This window comes from Phalangium opilio, unplaced genomic scaffold (genome assembly GCF_054372755.1).
Source record: "Phalangium opilio isolate 3A_F unplaced genomic scaffold, DU_Popi_V2 ptg000024l_1, whole genome shotgun sequence".
NCBI lineage: Eukaryota > Metazoa > Arthropoda > Arachnida > Opiliones > Phalangiidae > Phalangium > Phalangium opilio.
In genome coordinates this window covers 6,031,337-6,059,045 of record NW_028324155.1, presented here as the reverse complement: position 1 = coordinate 6,059,045, position 27,709 = coordinate 6,031,337, and the positions used below count along the sequence as shown (strand labels likewise).

General features: G+C 35.4%; 2 protein-coding genes across 3 annotated transcripts in view; one reads left to right on the top strand and one right to left on the bottom strand.

Moving 5' to 3' along the window:
* Positions 1–27,709, bottom strand: part of LOC149692448 (alpha- and gamma-adaptin-binding protein p34-like) — an 81,194-nt gene that overhangs the window by 32,109 nt on the left and 21,376 nt on the right. The window lies entirely within an intron of this gene.
* On the top strand, positions 347–26,406 carry LOC149692449 (lachesin-like). Of its 2 annotated transcripts, none has more exons than XM_089868205.1 (10): positions 347–1,184; positions 19,445–19,560; positions 19,675–19,882; positions 20,621–20,791; positions 21,539–21,667; positions 21,943–22,236; positions 23,393–23,479; positions 23,712–23,795; positions 24,142–24,225; positions 25,085–26,406. In XM_089868205.1, the coding sequence occupies exons 1-10, from the start codon at positions 1,085–1,087 to the stop codon at positions 25,192–25,194; spliced, it is 1,383 nt and encodes a 460-aa protein (XP_089724331.1). In that variant the 5' UTR covers positions 347–1,084; the 3' UTR covers positions 25,195–26,406. The 2 variants fall into 2 exon arrangements, with proteins under 2 accessions (XP_089724331.1, XP_089724332.1); XM_089868206.1 differs by having other exon boundaries at positions 352–1,184; positions 24,145–24,225.

The following is a 27,709-nucleotide window of genomic DNA, read 5'->3' as shown; positions in this document are numbered from 1 at the left end:
AAGTTTACTAAAAATTTTTCCTAACGCAGGTATGAAGTATGTAAGTAAAAAGACGCGACCCAAGACGAATAGGTTATTGGTAAAACTCGGACACCCTGGTATTTGTAGACCCAACTTGGCGCGAAAAAGTGGCGCGCGCGTTGGTTGATTTAAATCTTAGGGGGAAGAAAAAAAAAATAGATATATGACGCGAGCCAAAGTTAGACACCAACAACTGATGCAAGCAAGCAAGCTACCAGGAATCGCGCTCGCGACTTAAAATGTAAAGCAGATCGATTTGGTTAGTGTCATAGATACCTGAAATGTATTAGCGCAATGATAGCAGCAACATAAAACCGAGAAACGTTGGGTAATATTGAAAGTGCTAAGGAAAAGGTATATCGTATGTGATAGTCCAACGTCTTGGGTGGTAGAGAAATTTAAATCTCGATATCTATGAGTGTTTGGCGGGAGAAAATCGCGGGAAAAAGAGCGGGCATATCTAGGCTGCACGCGCGGGGATAAGGAGGAAGAAAAAATGGAAAAGGGAAAGATGAGGAGAGGAGAGGAGAGTTAAAGAGTTTGACTGGCGGACGGTAAAGGCGCGTGGCGGCGTCGGTGTTTTAGTATAGCTCCCTCTAACGGTCGGTTACGTCACGGAGATCCTCCGTGACTCCTCCAGTCCCCTTTCTCTCAAAACTTCTCCTAAACACAAGACGGACGCGCGACCACTAACTCGGAACAGTCAGCGACGGAAGGATCTGATTCGATCATTCAGTGCTGTGCATTGAGACTCTCTCTCTCTCACTCTCCGAAAGGTTTCATTCGCAGTACAACGGTGCTTCGTTTTAACTGTAACCCAAAACTGATTCCCATCATTCTTGCGGTGTGCTTCTTTCATTGTCACTTGACCCTTTGTGGGGGTTGACCGCGTTAGTGTCAACGTAACATTGACACAAAAATATTTAATCTAAACTATTCGTTCTTTCCAAATGTGAGAAAGTTGATATATTCATCTTTAACAAAAAATAAATAAATAAATAAAAATAATAATAAAATATTACTCTTGATTCTCGGAGCGTTTGATTTCTTACGGTTTTCCGAGATGTATCGCGAAATTAAAAGGACGATTCCGACAATTTTCACGATTGCCATGGTTAAATTACTTTACGTGGTTGTGGTTTCCGATACGGTCATCACGGAAAGTAAGTTGAATTAAATTTATTTTAATCAATAATGGTGTTAAGTTGATATTTAAATTTGGCGGGAAATATCTAATCTCGCGCCAAAAAAATATAAAACACGTGCAAATAATCTGATCGCGCGCCAAAAAACAATTTTTCTTTAACACGTGCAAATTTATCAGATTCTAACTTAAAATTAGGCAAAGAAAAAAATTACGGGAAGCAGTACATTAAACCTAAATTAAAATTTAAATCAAAATATAATTAAAAAACACGGTGCATGCGTCTTAGTTTTTTTGCATCACATTAAAAATTGATAAAGCGTATCGGTAAAGTTTGGGGCGATGCCTGGATATCAAATTACAGTTTAATATATCTCATCTTCATCACACGAAGAAGTAAAAAAAACCAGGGAAAGGGTCACATCTAATAAACTCTATACCGGGGTGCAATTAAAATCGATAGATCGATATTTATGGAAATATGGTTACGAAAATCTGTACAAAAACGAAAAATTTCTTCTAAGCGCATACGATCCTGGTGTTCATAAAAAATACCCTGATGCAGAGTTACAACCTAACAAGGATAAATCTCCCAGCGTTATTCAACCCGTTTAATATAGTAAATTCAGTCCATTCCAAGATGAAAAATATGGGTATAATAATATTCTGTACGTAATCTTAGGATAAAAAAAAACTTCGATATCTCTGGGTCGGTCTCGGTTACTTCCCGATATTAAAATATTGAACAATGGTCCGGATAAAAGACGACGCATAGCCCCAACCCCGTTTGCTCCATCCATGTTCGTTCCATCTATATAGACAAATACATTTAAATATGGACATATCACGTCTTAACTTTAATAACTATCTCTGAGATAACCTAAGCTAACTAATTCATTTTAAAGAAAATTCACTGATGCAAATCTTTATAATTTGTGAATATTAATTTAATTTTATATGAAAACAGAGCAGGTTCTTTCCCCTAATAAATCTAATTTGTCTACGATATCTCCTTGCTTCTTACGCGTTATCAATTGAGGATGATTTTATCTAAAGTTTCGGCCATGCTCAAGGGTTCAGTGCGTTCAGAAGCGTGATTGCACGGAAGTCTTTTTTACTTCCTCTCCCCCATCCCTCATGGTCCTTATGTTCCCTGGGCCCTTAAGGAGGAGGCAATTATTTTAAAAGACTTTTATCGTATGGGTCGTACCTCTCCACCCTGCATACGCGTCTCCTTTTCTTTTCCCAGCATGCCTCTGTGCCTAGCTCCATTCTAGTCTCTTCATACAACGAAAGCGAAATTAATACGGCTTGAAACAAAAACTGCACGCGGGAACTTAGTATCTTTTTAGTTTTGTTTTGATAAATTTCAAGGCGAAAACATCGTAACTTGAATATTTGTATGAAACTAGAAAAATGGTGTTCTTCTTCGCAAGTATGTATGTTTAAGCAATTAAAGGTTCTAGCCTCGCTTAAGAGTGCATTGACCAGAAGTTTTTAATTTCAAAAACATTTTAAAGAAAAAAAAACCATTTATTAAGTTACGATGTTTTAAACCTTAAAAGACAAAACACGAAGTTGCGAGTTGAGCTATCTCTCGCTCTCTCAATTTGAAGTGATAAATTAGGGCATGAGTCTCAGACAATTAAGTTGTCCAAATTTTGTTGTATGTGGCACGTGATAAAAAAAAATAGGAAAAAACAAAGCTTTGTATGTACAATCTCTCCCTAGCGGTATATAGAAAGAATTCTAAAAGAAAAAAGGGTTTAGGCTTAAAAAATAACCAAATAAAGAGCAAATAAATAAAATAGAAAAATAGGCTTAAGGCACAATCTCCCAGGGACTAAATAAAAATAAAACTTTTATACTGTATCGTATGGCTCACGCGGTTCGTGGGAGCGTGTAGAATTTTAAACTTAACTCCTTAACTTTCTTCCAAAAACTAAATTCTTCCGCTACAGTGCTACCTTTAGTAGAGATAGCGGAGAGTATTAGGTCAATGCGAGATTACCACAGAGAAAGCCAACTCCTCAGCTCGAAATTCATTGAAATATAGCCAAAGAACAGTTTTGGAAAACCAAATAGTTTCAAAAAATCTGTAGAAAAATTCTTTAACGATTTTCAAAAGTTGCGAGCCGAACAAACGAAACTGAAATCTTATTTATTATTAATTCAGTTCATAAAAGTAAGATTCCGGGCTTTGTACCTGGTCGACTTTCACAGTGAAAAAAAGGAAGGAAAAATAGGCGAATTTATTTATCTGACAGTCTACATTCGGGAACAATCTCTTATTTACTTTATTTATACCATTCTGAAGAAAGCTTTTTACTTTTTTGAATGACCACGAAATAAACTGAGATTCGACGCCTCTAGAGGTACACTTCTTATATTGTAGGAAACTTGGGGAGTATGATAAAACCTTTTCTTTATATACTACGCCTTTAAACTCCCAAAAGTTTACCGACAGTTGAAATAACTTTCTGGAAATACAAAAACTATCTTCTGTTTTCTTTCATTCCCCGAGCTCGAGAGAGAGAGAAATGGATATACTATGTTTCGTTTTAGAATGAACTTATATACTTTTATTCTTAAAAACCTAACTGAAATATGGTTAAGTCTAATTTTAATTATTTCCTAAGCCTAATCTTCATATTCTATCAAATTGAATCAATTCACCTTCCTTCAAACTAAGCCTAACTCAAATACTGTTAGGCCTAATCTTCATCTTAATTCCACGATTGAAATAAATCGATAATTTATCACGGTTCTAAGCCTAATCTTTACTTACAAACTTGACGCCGGTTCAATTAGGTCTATTTAGGCTTAGCAATCCAATAAAAAATAACCTCTAATTTCCTCTCTACACCGGTCTTTCACCCTGTAACGTTTCCTCGATTTAGGTTTAGTTTTTATCCACGCAGGCTCGAGGTATAAGAAAAATCCCCCCAAAAGCAGCAGCTAACCCTAACTTATATAAGGGCCAATCATTGGATAGGCGGCATAACTTATCCTTTCGGAATAGGAAGTGCCCTAGCCGCCTTTAGGGTCTTTGAGACTAGGCCCCTTAAGGGCAAAGAAGCCTGAAAAAGGCGGGAAAAAAAGAGAGAGTAGCAAAAAATTGGGTGGAAGGGAAGGCCGGCCGGCAGGTAGGGTATGGTATAGCGTACCCTTTCCGATTTCTCAGCAATTTAACCTCAAAATGTAACATAAGGCCCACCCCCCCCCCCTACCTACCGTGTTTAACGGAAAATGGTGTCGTTAACAGCCCTTACTAGGAAACTCCTGACGATTACTGAGGAGCCCTGCAAAAGAGAGAGTCAGTGTAGCCGGTAAGGGAGACGCCAGGACTAGGGTGGTCGGTCATTTTATATCAAAGGACTTTACAGCTGTAAGAAAGTCATTACCGGCTTCGAATTGGCCATTCGTGCCAGGTATAAACAAGACCTACTCCCTACTCGCCCTACTCACTCTCTTAAGTAACATCCCAAGTTTGCAATGACTGCCTTACAAAGGCTTACCTATCCTTATTAGATTGTCACAGAAACGTGTCATTTGAAGTGATGTCTTTGCAATGTTATAAATAAGGGTTCTAGTAGGTGCGTCAATTTAGGTTGGACACATTAAAGCGGGCTTATCAACAGATGAAAGAGGTCCTTAGGATACGAGACAGTATTAACTAAGCACTATTCCATCATATATATAGAATTACAATTACAATGATGATATCACGCCAAATAATAAACTTCTTTCTCTACCTCGTTGAATACTATGATTGGAAAACGTTCATCGTATATCCGATACGCAACAATGAACAGAGTTTAAGGCATACGTCCCAGTTCAATAAAACCATCCTTCCCCTTTCCCAATACATTGCATCTTTCTTCGCGAACTAAACGTAAGAAATTTGTTACTTTGACCTCATCCCACCTGCTGCAAATACAATGTATATAGTATCAAAGACTTTTATTGGTTACCACCGTGCACACACAACCTTTTAATTAATTTCAAACGATACACGGTAACTTAGCTTTCTAATTTAAGTCTAAATGGAGAGTTATTGCGTCATAAAAGTGATGACGTACTCGTATCAAAGCGAGAGTGGGGGCGGAGGCGGTCAGAAAGTAATTAAAAATGCGTATTTTCATTAATACAATTTTTTATTTCAATCCCAAATTGTTGTTGCGTAAGTGATTCAGTTATTAGATGATTATCATTTGGAAAGAATTCAAAATCAGAAACAATTTTAACTGCCCCTGGGAAATGAAGTTTAGTTCATTTTGATTTGTTTGTTACACGGGACTCTTGGTTGGTGCTTTTGCATCCAATTGAATGCGGTCGAATGAATCCATCGTTATCTCTCTTGAAACCCACTTAAAAATGGGCTCTTCTTTTTTTTCGCTCGATTTTGTCACCAACGTAATTAAGAATCAGTTTAAAATGAATAAAAGAGTGAGTGAGAGAGTGAGAGAAAGAGAGAGAGGTAGTATAGCTAGGCCGCAAGAGATAACCCGAAATCATTTCCCCTTTTTAAGGGTAAGCCTCCTAATCACGCATTGGGAAAGCTTAACTTTAAATTTAAATAAGTCTATTTTTAGTTACGGATCCCTTGAATTTTAGAAATAACTAACTTTTAAATTGATTCATGGTCAGTCTTTTTTTCTTTTTTTTTGTGATATTTCGGTTCAATTCAATTCAGTTTTGTTTAGCGCAACCACTGCAAACTAAAACTGGGATAAACTTTGCGAAGCAATATATCGTTTGATAACAAAATAAAAAAAATGGGGGAGGGAATGAAAAAGGTTCTCTGCCAAAATGGAAACGTGCTGCAATAAAACAAAGGAGAGAGACCTAGCTTAGCCAAGACGCGAGTTTATTCTTCTTTTCGAGTCGCTTCGCTTCAAACCAGAGATGAAATTGAAGGAATCGGATGTTTCTTTTTTTTTTACTTTATTCCCGCTTTTCCCTTATTTCCCGCTTCCATTCCTTTACAAGGAAAAATTGGGAAACAGAACTAGAAGAGAGTATTGAGATTTAATGAATTCGTGACTTTCAGTCGAGTAAGAAAATTTTGCCTTTTCTTTTTCTATCTAATATTTCGGTTTCTTTTTTCTTTTATTATTTTTCGGTGGTTCACGCTTCAATCGATGTAAAGTGTGGGACACTTGCCATTTGTTTTCTTTTGTTTTTTGATGGAATTCAATATTTATACATATAATTTGGGTTTAATGTGTAGAGAAGGATTGATTTTAAATGAATTTTTTAAAAGGAGGAATGGGGGGGGGGGGGGTGTTTGGAAGAAGTATCCGACTTCTTCATTATATTAAAATCCGCCCTCTCTTCCCGGGGTTTTCCCACAACTCCTTACTTCCTCATATAGGTCTTAAAATAAGAATAAAAGAAATCTTTTGTTTTCCCTTCAATGATTTTTCAAAAGAAAAACCTAGTTGGAAACCCGTTAATACAATGAAAAATATCAATTTTTGATGATACATCTTTCTTAGAATGTTTTGGATACGTTTTTCATTTCCAAAGATAATGGTTACTAGTTTTTTTAATTATCTTGGCTGAAGAAACCGCATCGCGCTAAGGTAATATTGAAGGTTAAGTACTTGTTTAAAAATTTACATACTTATTTGTAACCCTGACTGATTTATTACCGTTTCTTTTGACCTACTATAAAGAAACCAATTTTTTTTCCACTGAAAAATATCTCGAGTACCAGATACTATTTCACAGTTATGTCCTTTTGACATTACGTAATAAATCACTTATCGATTTTTTCCTGCTAAATTTATTTTTCTAAACCGAATTTACATGAAATGAAAAGTCTGCAGGCAGTTGTCAAAAAATATTATGAGTTGATATCTATTTTTTTTTTTCTTATATAATATTTTACTTATGTCGCAGTCTATGCTTCGGGGGCAGAGATTTATCAGTTTAGTATCGGCGAGAAAAATGACTTCACTCTAAACGTATTTTTAAAAGTTTCCAGAGATCCGTCTGGCCACGATATGTTTAAAATGTTTTCAAGAAATATTTCTTAAATCGCGTTAAACATCTGAACTGAATTGTCTCGTAATTCTAAGAAAGAGTTTTCCCATATAAACTTTCGAGTTTTCTTTCTTTCATTTTTAACTTTATTATATATAAAGTGATAGTGAAACTGTATGGTATTATTACGTTTTAAACACGGTATTAACTGAAACTTTAATAACGTTTCATACCCCCTTTATGAGCGAGCATCTTTTTGTCTCGTGAAGTAGAAAAATCGCTTTTTACGACCAAAACTAGGAATATAACATTCCTTGAGAACTTTTCTTCAAAACAAAAAGATAAAAAAATGATTCGTCTTATACAGTCGTCAATATTATTTGACGCGTAAAATATTTAAATTGAAAAAAATAAATAAAAATAAAAATGATAATAAAATTTCCTCATCGCCAAAGTGAAAATAAAATCTTTATAAACACGACGAGATAAATCATTTTAATTCTTTCTCTCTCTTTGTAAAAATGATTTGAAAAACCAAATTTATCATGATCATCATCTTTTTTATCCGGAAAAAACCACGGACGAAGTTTTAAAATAAATTAAGCCTAATTGAAAGGGGATGGAATGGAGTTCCCTAGCTAGCTGCATTTTTGGAATTATTAAATTTCTAAGCCGATTATATTTAGGTTCCTTTCTGATATAAAAACTTTTTTTGGGAATAAATTTTCGGAGTATAACGGTATTTGATTTAAAATCTCGTTGGGAAAAAGTAATTTTTAGTAAAAATAATAAAAGAAATACTCCCTAGATGTTAGAATTTCGCTTCTAAAATTTCTATATATATATAAAAACACGATGTCTATCTAGGGAATTGGATGCGAAAGCTTACGGAGAACCAATGAAGAGAAATAAGGGGGTGTGTTAGAAAGGTAAACAGGTGTAATACCTCTATCCCGGGAGATTTTTCACCTATTCATAAACGTAGCACGCGAAGCAACCACGAAGCTTTAATCTCTTTGATGCGCTACTAAAACTCAAACTAGAAAATGCATTTCAAAATCCTAGAAAACTTTAAACTTACACCAACCATTTTAACGTAAACACGTCCCTCACCCTTAGTTAAATCACTATATTTATAATCCAAATACGACCGTCAAAGGCTGCTATAACCTGGCTCCAACTTTGCAGCGGAACACCCTATCCTTTACTACTTTACCAGCTCAAAAAATATGCATCCCCTTACCTGGAAAACCTTCTCGGTTAGATTACACGGGTTTCTGGTTTGAATAAAACGGATTACCTATTATATATATTTATAACGAACGTACCTGCATAAGCCAACCAAGGCTTAACGTGAAAGGTTTCTTTATGATTTTAAGTAGATCATCTACGAACTACGCGATAAAGATAGACAAAATTTAAGGGGGGAAAAGTTAAGTAATCATCATTCTAGTTATGCGTAAAGAAGCAGTTCAGTTCTAAGAAATGATCTTTTACTTGGGGGGTGAGTGAGTAAAGCCGGGGGATGGGGGGGGGTTTGGTTATGGGGAGAGCCCCTTCTTCTCTGACTTCTAAGGGGCTTCTTTTTCCGCGGCGCATGTACCATGATTATGCGGAAACACGCGTGGTAAATTTGGTAAAATGAACTAAGGAAAACGAAGCCCTAAGCATGAGTGGGAGTTAAAGTTGAGCTAGGTACTTAATGTTTCATCCGAATATTTTTCTTACAAAGTCTTTCTATTATACGCGTTCTTCCTTTTATGATATTAATACGGATATATTTTGATATATCCTACCTTTTATATGTATTGTGTATTTACTTACGAGGGTTCGTTCGGTTTCCGGGAAAAAGGGAAAGGATAGTTGTCAAGAAAATTCCGCGAATGAACCGTTAATTTTTGATATACTATAAAATTCCTAATAATTATTCAAGCGATTCAGGCTTTAGTTGGAGAAAATTAACTAATTACCCCGAAAAAAACAACTCTACGTCATTTTATCTCCAATCAATGCATTGTAAACAAACCACAGGCTTAGTGTGAACATCCCTTTATAGACAAGGCTTAGATTATTTAACCGATCTATTATGGTGAACTTCAATTTCAATACACTTAATTACCTTTTTTTAAAAAATAAAACCTTGGCCTATATTTCTTTTTGAGATATTTTAAAATAAAACTTATCCGAATCCAACCTTAGCGTCTAGGTCTAAATCATTGCATATAAATCCGTTTCAAATTCTACTCCTTCATGGTTTTATATAACCTCACCGCCAACGCGTCTCCTCTAGACATTTCCCATGGTGGCGTATATTCGATTCTCTTATTTGAATAAGGAGAAAAATCATATATATATATATATATAAGAGTCTGGGTTTCGTCGCTAGTGTCGTGTGTCATCTTATATTTCTCCCCCTGAAACGGCACGAGAGAAGTTCCGAGTTCGATTTAATGATATAGATATGGAAGTGTAGGTAGAGGGGATAAAGATCAACGTAAGATAGTGAGTGTAACCCAGAGTGAGAGGAGTGCAACCCAGAGTAAGGGGAGTGCAACCCAGAGTAAGGGGAGTGCAACCCAGAGTAAGGGGAGTGCAACCCAGAGAAAGGGGAGTGCACCCCAGAGTATATATATAGAGAGAGAAAGAAGGTTCTGCCACGGGGAGTAGCGAGTTCTTGTGTGTGCATAGTAGAACACAATTCTAGGAGACAATTACGTTGGGCGTATTCGATTTCGGAGTATAGAATCCTTCCCTCTTATTTCTTCTCTACATATATGTAACTCTCTCAAGAAGTGACTCATCGCTTTTGTCCCGAGCAAAAATGACGACCCCCTTCTCCAGATCGCGCTCCTTCAAATCGAGATTTAATGGATTCTTTATCAATAATTCATCCCATTCCTTTTTCTCTCTCTTTCTCCCTTCCTCACTCTGGTAGTAGAATCCTTCTTCTAGAAATAAGAAGGAAGGGGTGTTCCGCTTAAAGAGAGGGTGAAATATAATGTAAAAGGTTGGAAAGAACGTTAATCACAATAAATATTAAGTCAGAATTCGTATTGAATCAAATCAATCAAGGAGTTTGGAAAAATTTTGTTTTTTTAAAAAATGCCAACTTCCAGGGGTAAACCTACTAATCTATTTCCTATGAGCCCCTGTAAAACTATTACCCGCAATACACCGGTGTACGACACTTTTATAAAATTCGTAACTTTTTTAATTCTGCATCAATTTAGTTGTTCTGGGGAACAAATTAAAGCCCAAATTACCCTCTAAATGAGTTGACTGAACACGTGACATTACAAAGCGTCCTCAATTTCAATGATTCAATCTGGCCTTGAACAGTCCTTTAAAAAGAATTTTTTTTTAATCTTTTAATTCTCTTTTAGCCTTTAGGTTTCGAAAAGCGATGTTTAAAAAATTTAAAGTCATTAAAATTTAGGGTATTTCTAATTCTTTTCCGAATTAATTACGAATTAAATTTTACATTACAAGTTTCGTAATCCCTTTGAAAGGGATAAAATAGGGTTAAGAAAGAGAACTAGGGTATAAGAGAGAAAGAGAGAGAGAAGCAAGAACAAATATTTGAGGATTGAGGGAAGACACAGCTAGATAGAAAGAGGGAAGTCGGCCAATTCTATTTAGCGAAAGAATAACTCGTCATCTATGAGATGGTCGGCTCCCCCCCCCCTGTCCACCGTCAAATCACCCGATCCCTATACGGATAAAACTCCCTTAGTGATAAGATTCCGTGGAGGGTGATGATGAGAGAGTTAACTCAAATTAGAATCCATTCAAGAGATATCAGAGTGAGGGGGAGCCAAGCGCGCCGAAAGGAGGTCGGACTGTAATAATTTCAAGAGCTTACACGATCGTCCGTCCACTCCTGCTGCGGGATTGGACGGGGGTTCGAGGGTTGAAGGAGGAGAACTAGCTGCTTTGAATGGAAATTAGAGCCTAACGATCCTAATTGATCTATCCGGGCGACAAAAACAAACACAAACCGAATATAATATTCAAAACCCTTAATGGCTTGACGAGAAAATTACGAAATAAGGCTAATTTATAAGGGAGAGATTACGTTCAAGTTTTACGAGGTGACGTTTTAAATTTATACTTGAAGGATTATAGCCGAATGTAGGTGGTTAGGGAGTTAAAGTGGTAGTCGCACCCAAAATATATGAAATAACGAGTTATACGCTAGTATCTTAACTATAATATAACAGAAAAACTTATATGATTTGTTAATATTCTAAATCAGAACCAGTAAAAAAGGGGTTCCAAGTTTGAAGTGCGACTACCCCTTCAATAATTATAATTTGACGAAATAGAAACTGTATTTTGAGCTCTTTTAGTAAAGAAAGGATTGCGATGAACGCTTTAGTATATAAAAATAATAACCAATATGCTAAACAACTATGAATTAATTTTGCCACATCGTCAAATGACGATAAATTATTAAATTAACTCAGGCTCGGCTTATTATAATATAACCCTAAGGAATTTTGGTGGAATATTTTCATTTCGAGAATCTGAGGCTCTGAGCGTCTTCGTAACTGTTCAATAAAGGGCTATGGTTATGCCTTGACATCATCGCCTAGATACGTGACCCCCTTTACGCTTCCCTCTACACGCTACTAACAACGAGGACGACGGAATTTAGATTAACGAGGATTTAATTAAGTTTATTGACCGACGTACAGGGAAACTAATTTAGGCCTAACAAGATTAAGGCTTTAAGACGATCAAATAGCTAATCCTTAACGCGTAACGCGGAGGAAGCTACACGAGAATTTGGATATTGTCCTGTAGCTGAAACTTCCCGAAAAGGGGTATAGGAAAATTCACTGTGTGTGTCCGGCAAGCCAAACAAGGAAATACAGGGTGTTTACATTTTCGACTCAAAATCGATTTTCCAAAGAACATTCCCCTTAATTTATGGCAGACTTATGAGAAACACCCTGTATAAATCATCTCCGGAAATTATCATTATTACTAATATTAGGAATTTAGAATATGACACGTCAATATCATCGGGTTTTGCTATAACTAAATTCAGAGTCGGATACTCGCTTTCTAGAACGCGTAGGGTTATTAAATTTAAAAGTCAATTCAAGGTATAAGGTTTCCGATCTCTCGGTATGGTATTATTATTACATATTCAGATAAATTCAGTCGGTATTGCGTTAACCATTAAATGTTTGTACTGTATCCTGAATTATACCCTAGTTTAGTGACATACCAGTATGGATATGACAATTGATAACTGTCCTAAATTTGCCTATATCGACACTCGAGACGGGCGCATGTAGTAACCTTAATATCAAATTGTGTTTGACTTGTAGACTAGAGACGAGTAAGCTTATTGCACGAGCCCAAGATTGAGAAAGAGGTTGTGTGTTTGTAAGTTACTGGAGAAATTTAGAGGAAGTTGTACGAAACTGTTCAGAGATATCGGTTGAAATACGAACATCGTAAATCACTTCGCGAAAATTTAACAATATCACTCGAATGTAAGGTTTTCAATATAATAACCAATATTTGTAATAAGCTAAATATTCATAATCCGTCTATTTTTCATAGATGAAACGCCGCGTACAGGATCGCACGTTTATCTCTACTCCTCAGCTGACACACGCTGCTTAGCTAATTTCCGAGCTATAAGTTTTAAAATGTATAGCCGCAATTATGCAAATTTTATAATTACGTTGATGAAAATTGGTCTTAGGCTTCCTTAATTTTAATCATTAATCCTGGAGCTGTCCTATATAGCTAAGATTAACAATTTTATAACATGAAAAACTTCCCCGCAACTTCGTAGGTCTGTTTGTCTACAAATAGCGTTAGATTTCGTAGCCGAAACATAAATACTAAAATATTCTAAAAAAACCTATTTTTGTCTCCTCAAACAAAGATGATACAACGTAACTTTTGTTAAAGCTAAATATTTGTCTCTATATTTTTAGGGGAAAAAACTCGCGTAAAAACAAATGTTTTCCGACTGTTTTTACCAAGAAATAAAACCGGAATATTTCTGTATGGCATTTTATTTTTTGTTTCTCCTTCAATAAAATAGAGTGCGTATTCCTACCATATTTCCAAAGAGATAAAAAACGTTTCAAAAAAAATATGAAGAATATCATATACGGTAGCCTGGTATAAAATAAAACAAAAAATGTTCGACCAAAAATAAGAGAATCTCACCTTTCAAAAAATAAACATTTAGAAAATATAGAAATACATACGACATACGGGACTTTTTGTCTGAAGCAAAGGAAAGGAAAAGAAAAAAAACTCGATCATTCTTTTTTTTTTTTTTCGAAAGACGGTGGAAAAATTTCAAAGAAAACCTAATTAATCATTTTGAAAAGATGTCAATGTTATTCTAACGGAAGAAGAAGAATCTGTTCAAGGATTAGGTCTTGTAGACTAACATAGGTATTTCAAACTAAGAAAACAATTTGTCAAAGCTATTTACAAAGCATTATCATTCAGGGAAGATAGCGTTCTGCGTGTTGTATTCTTATTTTGGCACAAACTGTAAGTTTATTTTTATTTTTTCGCGTGAAAAATGCCACGTGCTTTTCAGTTTGTGATTTCAAATTAGGCTTAACATTTTCCACTCAATTTCAAATTAGGCTTAAAAGTTTTCCACTCAATTTCAAATTAGGCTTAACATTTTCCACTCAATTTCAAATTAGGCTTAAAATTTTCCACTCAATTTCAAGTTAAGCTTAAAATTTTCCACTTAATTTCAAATTAGGCTTAACATTTTACTCGGATTAAAAGAAACTTAAAACAATCGTAAAATCTATTACAAATATTGGAAGGATAGGTTTCCCATGTATTGAACACCCAAGTTGGAAATAACTTAAGTTTATTTAAACGCATGCAGACAGTGAGGTAAAGATAGATATATTTTTTTCCTGAACCGATCCTGGCTATTTTTTCGTCCTTTTCTCACCCTGAGGTCTCAAAGGCTTTCCCTCACTCTCTTTCCAAAGTGAAGCCTAAAACATATATATATGTATATTCCTCGTTTGTCTTCGTTCAAAAGAGGGTGGGCCTAAAAAGTTTTGACAACATTTCTGTTTAAATTCAGTTCGTCCATGAGGAAAGACCAAAGAGAGAGAGATAGAAAAAAAAAACAAGGCAAGATCCCGAGAAGAAAAAAATAAATAAATGTATATGAAAGTCATAAGAAGGATGAGGAGCGAATATGAGAAAGAGTCGACGCCATACAAAAACTCCCAAATAGAAATCAAAATATATAAGAATAAAAATCCTAGCTTATTAAGAAAAGAAGACGAGGCTCTCTAATAGAAAAAAATATTGGGTTTTCAAGAACCTACTTTGCGCACGCGCCTCTTTGGTTGAATATCAAAAAGAAGACTTCTTTAAATTAGGGTAAAACATTGTCACTTTTTATTAGAAATTATTTCGCGAATCAACGGAGCGAATAGAAAAACTTTGAAAGAAAACCGAAATGATGAAGAAAGAATTTGAAGAGATAGAGAGAAAAAACTATATTCGATGGGGTGTAAAAAGGTTGTAAGTTTTTAAATGCAAATTTTGGGAGATAATTTTTAAAATAAATCTCAGTTAAACCTACGCTGGAGACATTATGTAGAATTTACAAAGGAGATCGGAGGGGATTGCCAGGATAAAGGCTCTTTGAAAGATAGTGGATTGGAAAAAATCTTTCATATGAGAGGAAACCTATAGATACCATTAGCAATACTTCTTCAAAAAAAAAAAGAGTAAGAATTAATTACTTTTTTTGGAAATACCATAATTTTTCACTAAATCTAAAACATCATCAATAGCAAAATAATAATAAAGTCCGAGAGCTATCTATCTATTGAAAATGAAGAGAGATCGAAATAAAAAATTGAAAATATAAAGTAGAAAATAAACGCTGAAAAATGGATTGTAATAGAAAAGACCTTAAATAGAAAGAACTATGGCTACCTATCCAATAAGTACGTACTGTACATAGCTTCGGATCCAAATTTTTACAAAATCAAAAAAGGAAAAGAAGAACCGAGTGTAGGAGGGAGTGTATAAGAAAAATGGTCTTCTTATCGGGTATCCTGGTTCTACAGTTTAAATATCCCGGTCGGGTACTACCCATCCCATGTAAGAACTATAGAAGAAGCTGCAGAGAGCTACGTACACCCGAATTGGAGAGATACACAAAGTTGAAACTGATGAGGCGTATTAGTTTAGTTCGGCAGATTTCTCTCGCAGGACGTTCCTACACCCCCGTAAAGTAATGGGGTCCTTTTTTCCATACACATAGCCTAGATTTTCAACGGCTTTACCAAAGGTTTGGTCTATACTTTGAACTAAACTGGGACTCCCTTTCGATCAAAATTGTCTATGAATCTCCTTGGAAAAGGTATTTCACGCTAGCTCAGAAAGTGCAACAGAGCAGACAGATTCTCGCTACGACCGAGTAATGAATCAAGGAAGGAGTGGGTGGATGGGCAGTGAAGAGAGTTGAAAGAAGCTTTAGCCCTTGTCCCGACGAGAAGTCAAAAATTATTTTTTGGACCTACTTTTAAGCCCAGGGTGTTCGAGAAGTCGGATATTATCCTAAACAGAGGAATGGATACAGAAAGATGAAGGTAAAATTCTGGCGATTACAGATCAATTCTAACTGCACCATAGCCTACTTTCCAGCTAAGTACAGTCAACGAAAGTAATTAGAAACTGGCGTACATGAAACCCTTTGTCAGCATTATGACGCCAAGTCTCCCTTGGTCTTCTTTGGCCGAGTCGACCAATCAGTATCACATTATATTTTTAAAAAAATCTCCAAAATTAAAGAAAAAAATTCCAGGGGTGTTCATTCTATTAACCAGTTTGAAATCTATCTTAGTGTCCGATCTCTCTGTAAAAAAGGTATATATAAAAAGAAAACGTCTTCCAGTGAGCTAGGCCATGGTGGTTGATGCGAGATTGAACGGGATGGAAATTTTTCATAGCATCTTTCCTTCTTCCTTCGCTTCTACCTTCTCTCTTTTTTTTTTCTTTGAAACTTTCTTATTAAAAAGAAAATAAGTTGGATGGATTCGATCCTATACGTGAGAAAAAGCCGCCAAGCGCGCGCGCAAACTAATCAATCACCCGCTTTTAATCGCCATTAAAGAATCATTGACAATTTTGAACCGCTACTCAATGAATATACATCGATTCTTCAATCTACCGAGGTAGAAGTTCTGAGCTTTTTAGATAATGAATTAACTACCATGATAATAAAATTATACGAGTATACATTAAATCAAAGAGGAAGCTAAAACAAACCACTCAAAGAAGTGGAACTTCCAATGAAATTATTATGGAAATCCGTAATGATCTTAATATCCCCCGATCAATAAGAAAACACATAATAAGCAATATGAAACTATAAATAATTTAACTTGGCGTTTGAAAGGATATTTTAACGTTGTTGCCGGCGTTCTGAAAGAGAAACCGGCCATATAATAAATTTTTTTCGGTACTTACGGCTGAACGCGTCTATTTGTGACGTCAGTATAAACACCCCTCCCAAGTGTGTTAAGCAAGAACAACTTTAGTAATCACCAATTTAGGAGATAGAGCCTAATAAAATTATACCAAAATCACGGCTCGAAAATTTAGTGTTTACAAAAAAATAAATAAATTTATCTTCCTTCCTTTCGTGGAAAATGACGCGTTATTACTTCCATCTAATATTAAAATAATTATAGCAATTTAAAAAAATTGGAATAGCAAAAATTATCCGCCAGTAAATTTTCAAGTTATTATTATGTTCCATAAAAATAAGTTAACCAACGAGCAAGCTACGCACCAGATTTTTCTTTCTTTATATAATAATAACAAGGCGTTGTTAGAGAGAAAAACACAGATTAGATCCGATCGTATAGGCGAATAATTTATAACATCTAAAGGCTTTCTATAGCAGCTGCCATATATTATTAAAACTCTAGTTTACTTAAAACATCCCGTATTAGATGTATAAAACAGGGACTTCACTATTCGGCCGTTTAGGCGCCACCAAAAACGTAAGAATAGAGAGTTTAAGCAACAAAGCTTATCTATAAAGTTTGCAAGGCGCCATACAGAAAAACATACAAACTGTACGTACATTTCAATTTTAATTTTTCAAATTAGGCTTAAGCTACTATTAAATTTAAACTAAATTAAGTTAAAGTTAGTTTCGTAAGCTCTCTATTAACCTATACATAATTTATTTTTCCCAGTTTTCTTGTTTAGTCAACGTTTAATCAAGCGACTAGGCGTGGAACTGGTGAAAATTCATCTCAATTTAAAATTGCAGCTCTTCCTCTCTATCTACCCATTATTATTTTAAACAGGGATGCCTTGAAAAATATTGCATTTTATAAATGAAATGAACTCGGGACGCACGCGCTAAATTCATTCTGAATAAAAATCTTATTTTCTCGGTGGTTTTAACAGACTTTATATATATTTAATGGGACTAAAAATGTACCTTCGCGTATTTAACATGGGGGGTTTGAGAGATATAAAGACAAAGTTTAAAGCAGTCCCGTTGTTGGTAATATAAGGTCAATGATGAAAGTACACTGTCGGAGAAGTTTTATCACGCGGCCAAAAAGGAGGTCAATTTTAAAGCCATGGTAGCCGAGGGTTAGGTTATAGTGAAGAAACTTTCAACCCTTTACTTTTCCGAAAAATCCCTGACATTTTCCTATAGAATTTTTATCTAAACTTTCAATTCAGAATTTTGATGGAAAGTGTGTCCCTATACGATTTCCTATATACATCTCATCGGGTAAAATTAATATTTAAAACCAAGTCTCGAGATTCTTAACGCTGAAAAGGCGTTTACTTTATGAGGTTTGTGTAATTTTTTTTTTAAAAATGAGCTTAGTTTTTAGAGTCAAAACTTGGTAAAATCTCAGTTTGAAAAATTTCCTATCTTTGTATGTGAGAAGCAAATAGAATGGAAGACGAAGAGAAAAAAATTTTGAATTCATAAGATTCCATTCAAGTTTTCAAAACCACTTTTGCTCGGGTGGTCGCCAAGAGCCGGGCGCTCTTTTCATTCGTTCCTATAAAATGGAGTCACATTTTTCTAGCGGGGAAACTCCAATGCAAATCTTCCCAATTTTCGCAAACCATAAAAACCGACAATGAATTTACTAGATTATCGCTTGAATATATTAGTGACAAAACCCACTAAATCATCCTCTCGACCAATTTGTACAAACCTCTAAATTGTTTATGAAAATAAACTAAAATTCAAAATAAACAAACATATTTAAATTAACCCGCAAATTATTTTTCACCCCTATTTATTTTAAACTCAATAAAAAAACTCAGTAAATTCAAGTTAAATTCGAATCAATTCTTGATCAAAATGATATGAGAATATTCTCCGAGTCCGGATTAATAGTGTTTAAGCTAGGGATAACGTGTTTATTCTTACCGTTTCCGATACCCTTACCCTATTCATTATTTCCACGCGTACATTTCACGCGCGAGGAACCGAACTAAAAAAGCGTAAAAAAGTAAGATAGCTCTATGAATATCAAAATAGGGTAGAGAGAGGGAGTCCAGATTCTAATTCACAAGCCATCACACAACGATACGCTCTTCGAAGAGTGCTGCATCCAGGGATTATATCTGATGATAGACATTTAAACTTATTTTCCTCATACTTTATTAATATATTTTTTTGGAAGCCCAGGAGGAATTTACGTGACGTTTGAAATTACGTAGGAGTAAATTTAAAAAGATTTTAAGATGCGAGCAAAAATTCCCAGACAATTCTTATCTCTTTCTCACTAAAATAAGGAATTTATTTTCTACTAGGTTGAGATGCCGGATATTCTTTTTATTTATTTTAAAATATTACTAGCAATTATTAATTTAAAATAAATTTCTAAGGTTTAAAAATCTGATAAAAAAATTTATTTATCAACCCCTGTAGGTTAGCTTCCATCAAGACAGGTACGTATTGCAAGTGAAACATTTCTGCAGGCGTTCTATGGGAAACTAATGTTAAACGTTTCACCCTGAATGGCCGCTTCTTAACAATACAATGTACCGAATTTAAAACGAAAACTAAAGCGCATTTATAATAATTTAATATATATTTAAATTAACCCTAATTTAGAGAAAACTAATTTCGTCTCCCTGTTTTAAGAGGTATTCACTGTAACGTGAAAATTTAATACATATTCACTAATATCTTCGAAATAATAAATTCTCAATATTTAGTATTAAATTAATTTCCCTTTCTATTTTAATTTTTGAAATCAGGCACTTCGTTAGACGAACTGATCCCGTCATTCGCCGCTTCGGTAGAGAATATCAGCGTTCCCGCGGGACGTGACGCTCAACTAAGCTGCGTGGTCGACAATCTAGGGACCTATCGAGTAAGTGGGATATTTCTCCGCCCCCTCTTCCCCCCAAAATTCTTAATTAGGTCTTTATAATGTTGGAGCTAATTAAACCTCCCCTTACCCCTCCCCCTGGGGTCGAAATTATAGGCGGCCTGGATTAAGGTTGAATCCAAAGCCATCTTAACGATACATAACCGCGTCATCAGTCGCAACTATCGAATCAGTTTAAGTCACAGCGACGATCGACATTTCGTTTTACAAATACGTAGCGTGCAAGAAACGGACCGAGGTGGATACATGTGTCAACTCAATACCGTTCCCATGAAGAGTCAAGTGGGATACTTGGACGTTTTAAGTGAGTACATTTATAGAGAAACTAGGTTAAAGTAATTTCTTCTTTCTCCGATACACTGCTTGGTAACGATCAACTGAAATCTCAAATTTGTTTTGAGACTTTTAAGTTTTTATTGGTTTTACGGCAATTTCGCCGAGTTTCCATGAGTATTCTCTGATCCACGCAACTACAGCTTAAGCAATATTGCAAACTTGGCCTAATTCCAAGCCCAACTCATCCCTCAGTCTACTTACTACAAACTTAATACATTATTTACCTAACTACTTCTCCTGCACATTTTCCAAAGATTTTTTTTTCTTTTATTCTTTTTGGTTCTCTTGCCTTCTTCATTTCATTCTTTTTTTTTTTTTTTATTGGTCAAATACGCGCTGCCAATCAAGTCCAACATTCAGTACATCTAACCCTAGACTCTCCGGTATCTCCTTTGATATTAAAAACGAAATCTAACCCAAGTGTAACATCCCAACTCACACCTTAACCCACCTGAAACGAAAAACGAGGAGAACTGGCTTGAGCCATAAAACATTGTTTAGGAGAAGAGAGGAAGGTAGGAGTGTAGTAGTGCTTGGGTGGCTTACAGGCTTGAAATGGCGGGAAAAAATACGGTTTCTAGATGTGGAAAATAAGTTCCTTGTAAGATTACGATAGACTGTAGACTTATAGAGGGTAGGGAAGAAAAAAAAGATATAGAGAGAGATAGTCTTAAATCCCATTTTATTGGGTTTTTGTATCATTAAGTTGCGCCGGACATAATAGTGAGTGAGAGCAGTTCAGACGTAGTTACCAGGGAAGGATCCAACGTCTCAATGACTTGTAAAGCCAAGGGCTATCCCGCACCCAATATAACCTGGAGGAGAGAGGACAACGAGCCTATTCCACTCGGTACCAGTCAAGGAAAGAAAATTCTCGGTAAAAAAAAAACTTTTTCTTTTTTTTTTTTCGTTATACTATACTAGCCAATCCCCAAGTTCGTCGTAAAAATCTAAAGAGTGCGTGCCAATCACGAGCCAAGAGAGCGACTCGAACCTTACATGAATTTATTCAAAACTCGCCTGAAAAAATAACATCCATCGGAAACTTTAAAAACTTAAAGATATCATGAAAAACCCTTCTTCGTTAGCTCAATTATTCATTGAAGGATTGAATAAAATTCGGGATGTAGGTGTACCACCACCGTCTTACAAACTAGACTCTCAGGATAAGAAATTTATAATAATGTCCCCTTCATTTTATATAGACGGTTAACGGTTGAATCTTTTTCTTTACTTCCGTGTTCTCTTTTTCTTCTATTTCGAAATAGTTCGAAATAAAAAAGAAGGAACTCTAACTCTAACATTTCAGAAAGCTCCAAGTATAGGACTCCAAACTGTTATACCTTATTTCGTAAGGGTTACCATCCAAATATAATTTAGATTATTACGGGTTATCGTAAGCAATAAAAGGTCGATATTAAATTTAAATGTAAAACTAATATCGCGAGCAAATTGGGATGGGATAATTTAAAGGACTTCAGTTAAAGGAAGAGTGAGAAGGAGGTCAGGGTATAGATAATTTCAGTTTCCCTTTAAAGTCAGGACAGTAAATCCCCGACGAAAAGATAGATAGAGAAAAAGTTTATTGGAAAAGAAAATCTTGATTGGGGTATTTTCTTTTAAGCCACGGCTTTCGAGGGGGAACAGTTGACAATTGTCCGAGTCAGCCGTCTCCACATGGGAGCTTATTTGTGCATCGCTTCCAACGGAGTTCCACCGTCTGTCAGTCGGAGAATACTCCTCTACGTGCAATGTAAGTAAGACGAATAGAAAACCCTAAGCCTCTCGATTTCACCCAGAATTTTCAACGCCTTTCAAGCTATAATGTACACATTTTAAATTACTTGATCTACCCTAAATCACGTTGAAAACTCTGATTGAAACGGGACAAGGGGGGGGAGCTAAGATGAGACACGAGTACGCGCTCGAGGATATATCTTTCAGCGATCGCCTAATTAATCCAAGACCTCTCTCTCTTTCTCTCTGTCTTCCCGCTCGTTCTATCTCTATATCTATCCGTTTGAGCAGTTCCGCCCGTCATGTGGGTTCCGAACGCGGTAGTGGGCGCCAGTCAAGGATCGGACGTGGTGCTAGATTGCCATTCCGAAGCCTATCCAGTCTCCATCAATTATTGGACCAAGGAAGGGAGCGAAGATGTTCTGTTAAGTAACAGTTCCAAATACGAGGTTTACGTACGAGAAAAGAAATACAAGAATCAAATGAAATTGACGTTGAAAAAATTGGACAAGAGAGATTTTGGAATTTACAAATGCTTCGCCAAAAATTCTTTGGGAACGTCGGAACATTCGGTTCAATTATTCGGTAAGATAGAGTTAGATGATGTGCGTAGTTCATTTCGCAAAGGTCATAGAGCGAAAAGTTGATTTTAAAAAGAAATAAAAAAAGACGCTGTCACTTTGATACGGTGCTCCTCAGTAGTAATAACCATACTGATAGAACGTAATTCAAAATGGCGGCCAATCCATCGACCCAATTTCACAACTATGCTATCAATCAAAAACGTTATGGGGGAAGGGGGTCTTTCGGACTGTTCTACCCTGTCAATGAATTTTTCCCAAAGTAACGCCTGTTGCTATATCCGTAAAGAAATTATTCCATTTCTAGCTTTATTATTACATTAAGAAAAATGTTTACAAAACCGAACAAAGGTCGAGATCAGTCTGAAAATTTGGGAACTTGCTCATACTGTTCTAAAAATTCAAGCACGGTTTGAAGTCCCTGGGGAAATAACGAGAAGTTCTTTTAACAACTTGTGACCCGCCCCCTATGTAAGGGATTATTAGTCCTTGACCCCATGATGCGCTGGCTCCTCAATCCCTACTCGGACGATGCAGTATGGTTCCACGCAAGTTCCCCATTCTTCTCTTAATTAAATCAGCTTGTAAACATTACATAACTAGTTTTGAGTCTCTCGAAGAACAGAAGGGCGGGAAGGGGCCAGTCGGCGACCCACGAGGGCTGGTATGGCCCGTGTCAAAATGTTCCCGGGGCTTATCTAACGTTAATGAGAGAATGTGACGCGTCAAAACACAGGAAAGCGGGGAACTAGCGACCTACAAAGACTAGAGACGCCGCCCGCGCCGTTCTTTATGTTCTTTCGAGTTTACTAATTCCCTTCTACGCTCTTGTAGAAAGTCTGCGCGTTATCATTAAGGATAACTATATACCAGGCGCCAAGTCGACTAAGACTATACTTGGATTAGCCTAATGCGACCGCGCGCTGGCCAATGGTATACGGAATTAGTGGCCCATTTGGTTTAACATTTCCTTACAAACATCTACTCATTATCACCGTAATTTAAAACTGAAATCGGAACCTGAACTATAATATTATAGTCATTTTCTTTCATTTATTATGATCGCATCCCGAAACTTTTCCAGGGATATCCCTTAACTTAGGTCTATTACCAATCAGATGTCTCGAAAATATAACTTAATTAAATTTTATCAACTACAGAAATAATCCCGGCTACCCAACCAACTACGACAAGTACCACAACTACAACTACGGTTCAACCAATCACGAGAACTAGGAGTAACAAAGGTACGTTAACAAGTTCCTAAATGTCTTAAATAAAGAAAAGAAAAAACCAAACTTGAGTCTTACGTAAGCATTGGAAAATTCTAAGCCTTTGCCATTCTAGTACCAATAGAAAATCCGGTTTCGAGTTTTGGGAAGAAAAAAAACCAAAATTAATTTTTTCTTTCAAATTCTTTGATGATTTTTCTTTTATTATTTCTACGCCTCACGTGTTTTCTTCCGAAACCCTTTATAGAATCCTCATCTTACCAGCGAATTCAGAGATTTGAATCCATGAGAGAAGGAAGTCGAAAAGAAATAGAAGACGTGACTGTGAGGCGTAAGTACCTCCATTGTAACATAGACCATTTCTATCGTGTTTGAAAAACTCCCATAACGCAATACTACCCTCCCTCAATAAAAAAAATGATTTAGTTAAGGGAAAGGGTATGCAAGAACTACGCCATGAAATTGCATCGAATTGGTCCATCAACCAATCCTTACATTTTAAAAAGGAGAGGACTTAAGTCGGATTAGAATGTTTGGGAGGGAATTGAAATGTTTTTTTTAAAACCTTAAATAAAAGAGGGTGTAGCTCTCTAAGCCTTGGCTAAAAATTTACACAACCCACATAACGATTTTTCTTGGTATTTTTCTCTCGTTTCGTACCTTTTATTATGACAAAGCAGATAAAGAAGAGAATGTTTTGCCGACCAAATCGCACGTAATCAAAGGAAGTAGAAATACCTCCATCGTTTATTACAGGCCAAGTAAGTGCTAGCTTATATTCTCCGATATTTTTCTGTTTATTTTAAGTCGCTATAGCATATTTAATTCTATAAGTATTTGGTATCCGTTACAATATTTATTTGAATATAAAGTTTTCCAATTTTATTTTAAATTCTCTTTTCTGCAAAATTTCTGTTTGTTGAATTGCAATGAACAAAAGAGTATTTAATTGGATTCCTTTCTATTCATTAAAATATAAAATATAATCCCTTTTCTATTAATATTACCCTAAGTCGAAATAAATGCCAAAAAGCTTAAGTTATTTATAAATAATATCAGAAGTGAGATGAGACTTGAAGTGAAGGGCTCTAGCATTGGTAATAGATCCTGGCATTAGTGAACAAATTTGAGGATTTTACGCCCCTTCAATCGCGCCTACGCTAGAGAGAAAAAAATTGGTCGAGTTCCAAAAATATTTCTTACCCCCTTCCCCTCAACCTAAAGCGACGAAACACAGACGCGGTTCCTTGAATCTAGTTCAGCCGTCTACCACCGCGAGCGTCTCACGTTTTGGAGGGAAAATTCAGAAACCGCTACTAGAGGGCCAACCGTTGGTGTGTTATCAAGAATATTCACTTTCGCCGAGTGAAGAATTTGGTTAGCTCAGTACTTCTAGTCTCATCTCACTTCTGATAATATCGTACGAACTAAGTTTAAATTTTCAAAATTAATTAATTACGAGTTTGCGTCGGTATTATAGCGGCGGTCGAACCATTAATTAGTAATAAATATATTTCTCGAGGCAAAACAACTTTAAGAGAACTAAATTTGATAAATTAAGCTTAAATTTAAACTTATTTCTAATTCAAAACTTATAATTTCAAACCGTTCCGTTTATAGGCAGAAATTCGGCGTCTGCGAGATTAACAACGCCTGTTTTTAATTTTGCGATTTGTTTAATATTTACGTGGACGTTTACTAATTTGTCGCGCAATTTTCGGTCAAAATAGGCGTGAATTTTGTAACCAAAAAAAAAATAAATAAAAAAGCACGATCCAATCGTGATAAAATTAAGGAAGTTTAAACGAAACGAAAGCGCATGCGTGAATTAAAAAAAAAATAAAAGTTAAACGATGAAACGTTTACCACGTGCTCAAGTGAAAGAAAACAAAATTGCGCGTGAAAAAAAACCATAAAGAAAAAAGCACGTGAAAAAAAATGAAAAGAATTCCGGCTCCGTCCTCGATTAAAAATAAATAAAATATTAACAATAAATATGTTTATCGCGCGGATTAGTGCGCGTGCGAAGGAAATTAAATTAAAAAATAATAATAAATAAATAAACAGAAGTGTTCAATATTATCCGGAGTATTTATATAACAATAATACGAGTTCGTTTTGATACCGAAGATATTTTTTAGAAATAAACACCAATGACGCGAAACTGGAGTAGAAATTCAAATAAATTAAAACACAGCGCCTCCTGTAAAACGTGTTCTCCCAAGTGTTTAACGTAATGTTTTATCGGAAGCAAGCAGCAGTGTGTGTGTAAATATATATATATTGGTTTAAAAATAGTTAAAATTAGTTAACGGGATTAGTGGCTGACATTCCCTATAGGTATGTTACGTACAACGCGGTTAGTAGCTCTTTGTCAACAACGTAAATAACTGTTTATTATTATTGTTTACTTCAATTGTAAAACGAAAAAAAAAAGAAATAGAAAAATTAGTTTAACAAATAGATTAATTATCTTTAAACGCTAATTTAATTAACTATTTAATTTATGTTCTAAATTACTTAGCCACAATTACGAATCTGACTATATACTACGCTATACTTCCGACAACTGCGAAGAAACCCCTTCCCAAAAAAGGCGCTTCCATTTAATTTCCATATTGAAAGAGACTAAATACGTTTAAATTAAAATAATTATCAGAAAATTAATTACTTAATTTGGACCAAAGCGCGCGCGGTGATAATATAGTGCAATAATTATATAAAATAATATTCATATTATGTATATATATAAAAAATACGAGTATAGAAAACAAGCGGTATAAAATAACAAAATGGAATAGAAATGTGTATAGAATTGTGTATATAGAATAAAATCATGTTCCGTACGATAAAAAATGCTATTAAAAAAACCCAAAGATCTATTTGTAAATAAAATAAAAGTGTCACTATAATAAACAAGGAAAGAAATGATGTAATAACGACCAACACTTCTCGTATGGTTATTTTACGTTCGTTAAAAATAAGTATACATTAAATCCAAGTTGGAATGGTATAAAGCTCTTTTCCAGTTTGAAAAGGGTAACTAACAACTTATTTCGACAAAATGTATTTGGCGGTGAAGTATTTTTGTGTAGCGACCCTCTTAAGATGAGAGAGTCGGGAGAAAAGGGTAGAATTTCCAAAGATTTTAAGATGTGGATCCGTGACCAAGTATGTCAAATATTGGATACGATCGTGCACTTCTCCAACTCGAGGACGTCCGACATTTCTCAAAATACGCGAATTTTATTGCCTAAAAAAATATACTAAGATGCGCCCTTTAATTGGAGCTCTTGATAAGGGCGGAGGTGAAGTATTTTAAATTGAATTAATAGTGCTTTGAATCAAAACAAAAATTTATTTTCAAAAATAAATTAATATATTTTTCGATGCGTGAACTGACGTCTTTGCAAAAATACGATAATGTCTTCAACTTACTATTATTATTATCCTAAACTAATTAATTCCTATACAGCTACTAAGTACGCTGTCATTGAACAATTTTCTTCTTTTCCCAATTAAAAATTTCACGCTGAACCCTTCAGGCTTGCTTGATACTAACCAATTTCCTTTCAAAAATGAACTCAAATCTGGTTGGTTGGCCGCGGTTCAATATAAGCTATAGCTGGAAAAGCCATTAAATAGACTTCGTTAAAAGCGGCTTAAATCTCCGCCTTTTCCCCATTAAGTGCTCAATTAGGCCTCGTTATTAGACCTAAATATGAGCTTCCTATAGTTATTATTATTATTATCAAAACTTATATACGCACATATATAGTCACGCCCCCTTCAATATCTGTTAATAGAGGCGTTAAGAGCCTAAATTTCCAGCGCATCGGATACTTAGTTAAAGGCATGAAGAGAGTGCATGGCAAGACAAGTCCGAAGTTACGCTAGAACTGTTCTCGGTATCAGCAGTTCACAATACCGTTATTAATATCATATTGCAAAAACCATTAGAGCCGGGACTATAGTTTTAGAATGCGTAAGTGCGCTTTTAATCAATAAATTAAGACTCAATTTATGTAAAACTTTTAAGTGTCTTCAAGATATTTCTCTTAATAACAAACGCCATGAAATGGGAGGGATATAAGGGCAAGTCAATGTTGAAATTAACTTTATACGAAGTGCCAATAATAGGATAAATACAGGGAATATTATTGGAATAATTGAACAGTCGTGTTTAAATACATCTAGGCTACCAATATTTACTATTGAAGTATTTAAAAATAATTCAAATATTTG

What these genes read in the sequence shown, in the direction of transcription:
- LOC149692449 (XM_089868205.1), top strand. Translation starts at nt 1,085, where the DNA reads ATGTATCGCGAAATTAAAAGGACGATTCCGACAATTTTCACGATTGCC. An exon ending in CGATACGGTCATCACGGAAA is followed by an intron (nt 1,185 to 19,444) that starts GTAAGTTGAATT and finishes TTTTGAAATCAG; the next exon opens with GCACTTCGTTAGACGAACTG. An exon ending in AGAAGACGTGACTGTGAGGC is followed by an intron (nt 23,796 to 24,141) that starts GTAAGTACCTCC and finishes ATTATGACAAAG; the next exon opens with CAGATAAAGAAGAGAATGTT.